The sequence below is a fragment of the Jatropha curcas genome, chromosome 10 (assembly GCF_041381405.1).
Source record: "Jatropha curcas cultivar XTBG-Jc1 chromosome 10, XTBG_Jcur_1.0, whole genome shotgun sequence".
NCBI lineage: Eukaryota > Viridiplantae > Streptophyta > Magnoliopsida > Malpighiales > Euphorbiaceae > Jatropha > Jatropha curcas.
In genome coordinates this window covers 4,843,106-4,851,975 of record NC_143160.1, presented here as the reverse complement: position 1 = coordinate 4,851,975, position 8,870 = coordinate 4,843,106, and the positions used below count along the sequence as shown (strand labels likewise).

The 8,870-nt window shown below is 23.4% G+C and overlaps 1 protein-coding gene across 1 annotated transcript; it reads left to right on the top strand.

The window, feature by feature from the left end:
* Positions 1-6,727: 6,727 nt before the first annotated feature.
* On the top strand, positions 6,728-8,595 carry LOC110008609 (U-box domain-containing protein 14). Its single transcript, XM_089715788.1, has 3 exons — positions 6,728-7,145; positions 7,674-7,981; positions 8,063-8,595. Exons 2-3 carry the CDS (start codon positions 7,760-7,762, stop codon positions 8,399-8,401), a joined length of 561 nt encoding a protein of 186 aa, XP_089571914.1. The 5' UTR covers positions 6,728-7,145; positions 7,674-7,759; the 3' UTR covers positions 8,402-8,595.
* The last annotated feature ends 275 nt before the right edge of the window (positions 8,596-8,870 follow it).

The window sequence follows — 8,870 nt, the reverse complement described above, 5'->3', positions numbered from 1 at the left end:
CTAGCCAAAGTAAATATCATTATTGATTCAGTTTATTTTTTCATTTCATTTGTTTTACTTAGTAATAACAAATAATTATTTATTATTGTTATTTTTTATTAGTTATTATATAAATATTGATTTGCATATGAGTGAAGTGGATGAAGATCCAGTCGACTTGTTTTTTTTAAAATGTTATATGAATGTTAAAAGTAATAAAATTCAAGAGCAAATCATCATTGAATAATAAAAAAAAGAAAAAAAATATTAAGAAAATTGAAATATTGGAAAAACTAATAAAAACATTATTAAGAATTTCAAAATTCTATGTTTTATCTGCAAATTCTATATATATATGAATGGTAACGAGACATGATAATTTTTATATTTTATTTTTAAAATATTAGAATTTATTTTATTTATAAGTTAAAATATTTTTAGGAGAGATAAAAAATATATATTTTTTAAATGTTCTTTTTTCTTTATGTTTGTATTATTTAATAGTTATCTTTTTTAAAAAATAAATTTTCAAATAGAATTTTTTTTTTTTTTTTTTGTATGGTTATATAGAAAATTCAGAGTTTATTTGAAGATGATACAATGTTTTTTTTTTAAATCTTTTTTACTGAAATTAATTAACTTATTTATTTCAAATTGTAAGTTATAATAATTGATAAATAAAATACCTCGATAAACTGATTAACTGATCAATATTGGGATCTTAAAGTGTTTTGTTTTGTAATTTTCACTTATTAATTTGGCTTTAATTCTTTTTTTTTTGTCTATCGACATCAAATTTCATTTAATTATGGGCTTTTCAATTGAAAAAAAAAGTTGTTTTTGAAATTAAAATTGATAATTTTTGTTTTCTTGTTATGAGTTTTGAGAGGAGTTTTATTTTAAATAATAATTTTTTTATTTTTTTGTTATTGAATTAATTTGTAACTATTATCACTTTAACAAAAAATATACGAAATTTTGATAATCAAGTATTTTTAATTTTTTTCATATTATTTTCTTTTATATTCTAAATCTGTTTGACTTGAAATAAAATAGTGTGTATGATAGTGAAAAAAAAAGAATTATTTTTTTTTTATTTTAGGTCACTTTTGGGGGTTTTTTTAAGAATTTACGTGCGTATATTTTTTTCCTTAATGCACCGGATAAGTAATACCGTCACTAGCCAAAGTAAATATCATTATTGATTTTTTCATTTCATTTGTTTTACCTAGCAATAACAAATAATTTATTATTATTTTTTTTTTTATTAGTGGTTATATAAATATTGATTTGCAGATGAGGGAAGGGGATGAAGATCCAGCCGACTTGTTTTTTTTTTAAATGTTATATGAATGTTAAAAGTAATAAAATTCAAGAGCAAATCATCATTGAATAATAAAAAAGAGAGAAAAAATGATTAAGAAAATTGAAATATTAGAAAAATTAATAAAAACATTATTAAGAATTTCAAAATTCTATGTTTTATCTGCAAATTCTATATATATATATGAATGGTAACGAGACATGATAATTTTTATATTTTATTTTTAAAATATTTGAATTTCTTTTATTTATAAGTTAAAATATTTTTAGGAGAGATAAAAATATATTCTTTTTAAATGTTCTTTTTTCTTTATGTTTCTATGATTTGATGGATACATATTTAAAAAAATAAATTTATAAATAGAATATATATATTTTCTGTATGGTTATAGAAAAAATTCAGAGTTCATTTGAAAATGATGTAATGTTTTTTTTCATATATAATCTTTTTTACTGAAATTAATTAAGTTATTTAGTCTAAATTGTAACTTATAATAATAGAGAAATAAAATACTTCGTTAAAGTGATTAACTGATCAATATTGGATCCTAAAGTGATTTGTTTTGTAATTTTCATTTATTGACTTGGCTTTAATTCTTTTTTTTTTTTTTTTTTTGGTCTATCGACATCAAATTTCATTAAATTATGGACTTTTCAGTTGAAAAAATGGTTGTTTTTGAAATTAAAATTGATAGTTTTTGTTTTCTTGTTATAGGTTGAGTTTTGAGAAGAGTTTTATTTTAAATAATAATTTTTTTATTTTTTTTGGTTATTGAATTAAATTTTAACTATTATCACTTTAACAAGAAATATACGACATTTTGATGATCAAGTATTTTTAATTTTTTTGATATTATTGTCTTTTATATTTTAAATTTATTTGACTTGAAATAAAATAGTGTGTATGATATAAAAGAACTTTTTTTTTTTCGTTTTAGGTCACTTTTGGCGGTTTTTTAAGAATTTGTGTGCATATATTTTTTTCCTTAATGCACCGTGTGAGTAATACCGTTACTAGCCAAGTAAATATCATTATTGTTTCATATTATTTTTTCATTTCATTTGTTTTACCTAGAAATAACAAATAATTTATTATTATTATTATTTTTTATTAGTGGTTATATAAATATTGATTTGCAGATGAGTGAAAGGGATGAAGATCCGGTCGACTTGTTTTTTTTTTAAATGTTATATGAATGTTAAAAGTAATAAAATTCAAGAGCAAATCATCATTAAATAATAAAAAAGAGAAAAAATTATTAAGAAAATTGAAATATTAGAAAAATTAATAATGTTCATTGAATAATAAAAAAGCGAGAAAAAATGATTAAGAAAATTGAAATATTAGAAAAATTAATAAAAACATTATTAAGAATTTCAAAATTCTGTGTTTTATTTGCAAATTCTATATATATATATATATATATATATATATATATATATATATATATATATATATATATTTGAATTGTAATGAGACATGATAATTTTTATATTTTATTTTTAAAATATTGAAATTTATTTTATTTATAAGTTAAAATATTTTTAGGGGAGAGATAAAAATATGTATTTTTTAAATGTTCTTTTTTCTTTATGTTTCTATGATTTGATGGATATATATTTAAAAAAATAAATTCTCAAATAGAATATATATATTTTTTGTATGATTATAGAAAAAATTCAAAGTTCATTTTAAGATGATGTAATGTTTTTTTTATATATATATAATCTTTTTTACTGAAATTAATTAAGTTATTTAGTCTAAATTGTAACTTATAATAATAGAGAAATAAAATACTTAGATAAACTGATTAACAGATCAATATTGGAATTCTAACATGATTTATTTTGTAATTTTTATTTATTGATTTGGCTTTTTTTTTTTTTGTCCATCAATTTCATTAAATTATGGGATTTTCAATTGAAAAGAAGGGTTGTTTTTGAAATTAAAATTGATAATTTTTATTTTTTTCAAATGGATTTTTTTTTTTTTATGTTTATAGAGAAAATTCAGAGTTCATTTAAGATGATAAAATGTTTTTTTTTTAATCTTTTTTATTGAAATTAATTAACTTATTTATTTCAAATTGTAACTTGTAATAATAGATAAATAAAATACTTTGATAAACTGATTAACTGATCAATATTGGGATCCTAAAATGATTTGTTTTGTAATTTTCATTTATTAACTTGGCTTTAATTCTTTTTTTTTTTTTTTGTCTATGGACATCAAATTTCATTAAATTTTGGGATTTTCAGTTGAAAAAAGGGTTGTTTTTTAAATTAAAATTGATAATTTTTGTTTTCTTGTTATACGTTGAGTTTTGAGTTTTGAGAAGTGTTTTATTTTAAATAATAATTTTTTATTTTTTTTTATTGATTTAATCTGTTATTATTATCACTTTAACAAGAAATATATGATATTTTGATGATTAAGTTTTTTTAATTTTTTTGACGTTATTTTCTCTTATATTCTAAATGTGTTTTGGCTTGAAAGAAAATAGTCTTTATGATATTAAAAAAAAAAAAAAAAGAAAATAGTCTATATTTTTATTTTAGGTCACTTTTGGAGGTTTTAAGAATTTGAGTGCATATATTTTTTTCCTTAATGGATTGGGTAAATTATATCGTCACTAGCCAAAGTGAATATCATTATTGATTTAGATTATTTTTTCATTTCATTTGTTTTACTTAGCAGTAAAAAATAATTTATTATTATTTTTCGTTAGTGGTTGTATAAAAATTGATTTGTAGATGAGTGAAGAGGTTGAAGATCGAGTCGACTTGTTTTTTTTTTTTTAAATGTTATAGTTGAATGTTAAAAGTCACAAAATTGAAGAGCAAATCATCATTGAATAATAAAAAAGAGAATAAATGATTAAGAAAAGTGAAATATTAGAAAAATTAATAAAAATATTATTATGAATTTCAAAATTCTATATTTTATTTTTGTAATAAATATATATATATGAATGATAATGAGGCATGATATTTTTTATATTTTATTTTTTAAATATTCAAATTTATTTTAATTATAATTTAAAATAGTTGTAGGAAAGAGATGAAAATATGTATTTTTTTAATGTTCTTTTTTCTTTATGTTTGTATGATTTCATAGATATATTTTTTAAAAATAAATTTTAAATAGAATATATATTTTTTTGTATGGTTATAGAGAAAATTCAAAGATTTTTTTAAATCTTTTTTACTGAAATTAATTAACTTATTTATTTTAAATTGTAACTTATAATAATGGATAAATTGTTTAACTGATCAATATTGAAATCCTAACACGATTGTTTTGTAATTTTCATTTATTGATTTGGTTTTTTTTTTTTTTTTTTGTTCATCAGACATCAAATTTCATTAAATTATAGAATTTTCAATTGAAAAAGGGGTTGTTTTTTAAATTAAAATTGATAATTTTTGTTTTCATTTTATACATTGTGTTTTGAGAAGAGTTTTATTCTAAATAATAATTTTTTTTTGTTATTGAATTAATTTATAACTATTATCACTTTAACAAAAAATAGATGACATTTTGATGATAAAGTAATTTTAATTTTTTTGATATTTTTTTCTCCTATATTTTTTAATGCACTGGGTAAGTAACACTGTCACTAGCCAAAGTGAATATCATTATTGATTCAGATTATTTTTTTCATTTCATTTTTTTTACCTAGCAAGAAAAAACAATTTATCATTTTTTATTGGTAGTTAATAAATATTGATTTGCAATAGAGTGAAGTGAGACTGTTTTCTTAAAATGTTATAATTGAATGTTAAAATTCATATAATTAAAGAGCAAATCATCATTGAATAATAAAAAAGAGAAAAAAATAATTAAGAAAAGTGAAATATTAGAAAAATTAATAAAAACATTATTAGAATTTCAAAATTTTATGTTTTATTTTATATATGTATATATATATGAATGATAATGAGACATGATAATTTTTATATTTTATTTTTTAAATATTCAAATTTATTTTAATTATAATTAAAAATATTTTTAGGAGAGAGATAAAAATAATTTTTTTATTATTCTTTTTTCTTTATGTTTGTATGATTTGATACATATATGTTTAAAAATAAATTTTCAAATAGAATATATATATTTTTTGTATGGTTATAGAAAAAAATTCAGGGTTTATTTAAAGATAATGTAATGTTTTTTTTTTTCTTTTTTATTGAGATTAATTAACTTATTTATTTTAAATCGTAATTTATAATAATAGAGAAATAAATATTTAGATAAACTGATTAGCTGATCAATATTGGAATTCTAACATGATTTATTTTGTAATTTTCATTTATTAACTTGATTTTAATCTTTTTTTTTTGGGCCCACCGACATCAAATTTCATTAAATAATGGAATTTTCAATTGAAAAAAAGAGTTGTTTTTGAAATTAAAATTGATAATTTTTATTTTCTTGGTATACGTTGAGTTTTAAGAAGAATTTTATTCTAAATGATTATTTTTTATATTTTTGTTATTGAATTAGTTTATAACTATTATCACTTTAACAAGAAATAGATGATATTGTGATGACTAAGTATTTTTAATTTTTTTTTTATTTTTTTTTCCTATATTCTAAATCTGTTTCGCTTGAAAAAAATAGTGTTTATCATATTGAAGAAAAAGAACTATATTTTTGTTTTAGGTCACTTTTGAGGTTTCAGAATTTGTGTGCACTTTTTCTTTAATATGCTTGGTAAGTAATATTGTCACTAGCCAAAGTAAATATCATTATTTTTTCATTTCATTTTATTTTTTTTTACTTAGTTGTAAAAAATAATTGATCATTTTTTATTAGTGGCTATATAAATATTGATTACAGTTGAGTTGAAGATTGAGTGATGACTTAATTTTTTTAAAATGTTATAATTGAATGTTAAAATGATTTCTTTTGTAATTTTTATTTATTGACTCGGCTTTAACTTTTTGTGGGATTTTCAGTGAAAAAAGGGTGGTTTTTGGAATTAAAAACGATAATTTTTGTTTTCTTAGTATGCGTTGAGTTTTGAGAAGAGTTTTATTCTAAATAATAATTTTTCATTTTTTTGTAATTGAATTAATTTGTAACTATTATCACTTTAACAAGGAATAGATGACATTTTGATGATCAAGTATTTTTTAATTTTTTTTATATTATTTTTTCTTATATTCTAAATCTGTTTCACTTGAAAAAAATAGTGTTTATCATATTGAAGAAAAATAACTATATTTTTGTTTTAGGTCACTTTTGAGGTTTCAGAATTTGTGTGCACTTTTTCTTTAATACGCTTGGTAAGTAATATTGTCACTAGCCAAAGTAAATATCATTATTTTTTCATTTCATTTCATTTTTTTTTACTTAGTTGTAAAAAATAATTGATATTTTTTATTAGTGGCTATATAAATATTGACCAATGAGCGAGCTAGCCGCAAACTCGAGCCCACCGACCTGCCCGACCGTCTCACGAGTCATGACCTCGTTTAGGCGCGTAGTTTTGTTTTTCCTTTTCGCCTCTTTCATAGTCTCACGTGCCAACTAGGGCTTTAGTTCGCCGCTTCATTTCTACGCTATTCGCAGCCGTCATCCCCCTCTTCCCTATGTATCACCCGCCCTCAAATTACTAAACCCTAACCCTAATTCTAACTCTATTTTTGTTTAATGCGCTGTTCTCACACACCGAGCTTCAAGACTCCAATCTTCCACTTCGACAATGGAGGCGTTGAAGGAAAAATTAGAAGAAATAGAGACTGGGACCTCCGTCGAGTCGTTTCAGAAGTCAGATCGATCAACTTCAAAGCATCGTCGCAAACTCACCGGCGTCAATCCTTGCTCTCAAGAAATGGTGCGTTTGTAGTAATTGAGAATTTTAAATATCGAAAATAACTATCGAAAGCTTGAATTACACCAATAGAGGAGAATTGTTTTAGATTCGGTTGTTTACGAGCTGCTCTGTTTAGTTTAGAGCCTTAAAGGGCAATCAGTTATTTATTTTGTACTAGAAGTTGCTATCCATGTTTAATTCAAATCCTGGGGCATTAAGTTATTCAATAGGGTTCTTTCTCTATTCCGCTTGTTCTGTATGTATTTTTGGTTCTTAGGACGGTATATATATAACTACATAAATCATTTTTGGAGTAGTAAATTATGTTTTTTCTAATGCATCATGGATGTGGAATTTCTTTGATCACGACTTCCTAAATTGAATTTTACTATGTATGGTTCACAGGATAGTGCTATGATTGGTATTTGAATTCTAACGCGCCTTAAAATCATGCCAAAATGTGAATTAAGATGTTGTACAAGGTTCTAAAAGCTTCAAACTTGCTTGAGTTGTCTATTGGGGTTACATTTTCTGTTTTTCTTATCTCAGGAGAACGAGAGGTTTGAATAACAATTGGAAAGTTGGAACTCAAGACCATAAGTGATCTAAAGAAAGATTCTGTTGCTTTCCATGAGATGATTATCTCGAGCAATGGTGATCTTGGAGAATGGTTACAAAAGATGTCATCCATCCTTATGAATTTGAAGGACTACGTTGAAATGGGAAACCCTGAAGCTGATAATTCCGAGGCTGAAAAGAGTTCATTTAAGCACAGATCTCCCGTTATCCCAGATGATTTTCGATGCCCAATTTCTCTAGAACTAATGAAAGATCCTGTGATTGTCTCTACTGGACAGGTTTGGCTACGACTTGTGTCATAATTCGTTGCTTTGTAAATTTTTAGTGGCCATTGTTCATAAATTGTCTTCATTCTGCAGACCTATGAAAGATCGTGCATCCAAAAATGGCTAGATGCAGGACACAAGACTTGTCCAAAGACACAGCAAACACGGTTGCATACTGCTCTAACACCTAATTATATTTTGAAGAGTTTGATGGCATTGTGGTGTGAAAGCAATGGTGTTGAGCTGCCTAAACAACAAGGAGGTTATAGAAAAAAAAAAATTGGAACCAGTTTTTCAGATTGTGATCGAATTGCTATTGTTGCCTTATTAGAGAAATTGGCAAATGGGAATCCAGAACAACAAAGAGCAGCTGCTGGAGAGCTACGTTTGCTAGCAAAGCGGAATGCTGATCCTGGTATGTACTTATGGTGAAGAAAGTGTTAGTGGCTGTTTCTCACGATACGTTACATATGATCCTTGTGTGTACATAATTTGGCATGAAGCACAATAAAGTGTTAGGATCGTCGTTATTATTGTTCATCATCAATGTACCATGAAGTATGTTGTTAGTATTACATATGATCTTGCCTCCTTGTTTATCATGCTGGCAACAACCCTTATACCAATATATTTGCTTTCTCGTGTGTGTGAGTGGCTGTCAAGCGAACTTTTGGTGTGTGACTTGTGTGATTCTGATTTTGAGCTCTTTTGTGATGTTCAATCTTCCGCTTGAAAAAGGGGAATCTGAGCCTCCTTTTATACGCTTAAATCAAGGTCGGGTTTAGCATTACATTCGTTGAATGTTGTTGGTATGTGAACAAAGCTTGGCATAATTTTGATCCTTGTTTCTCATGCTGGCAACAGCCCTTATACCAATAAATTTGCTTTCTTTCTTGTGTGT

Coding starts and splice junctions, on each gene's coding strand:
- LOC110008609 (XM_089715788.1), top strand. CDS start 7,760: ATGATTATCTCGAGCAATGGTGATCTTGGAGAATGGTTACAAAAGATG. Junction 7,982..8,062: donor TGATTGTCTCTACTGGACAG/GTTTGGCTACGA, acceptor TTCATTCTGCAG/ACCTATGAAAGATCGTGCAT.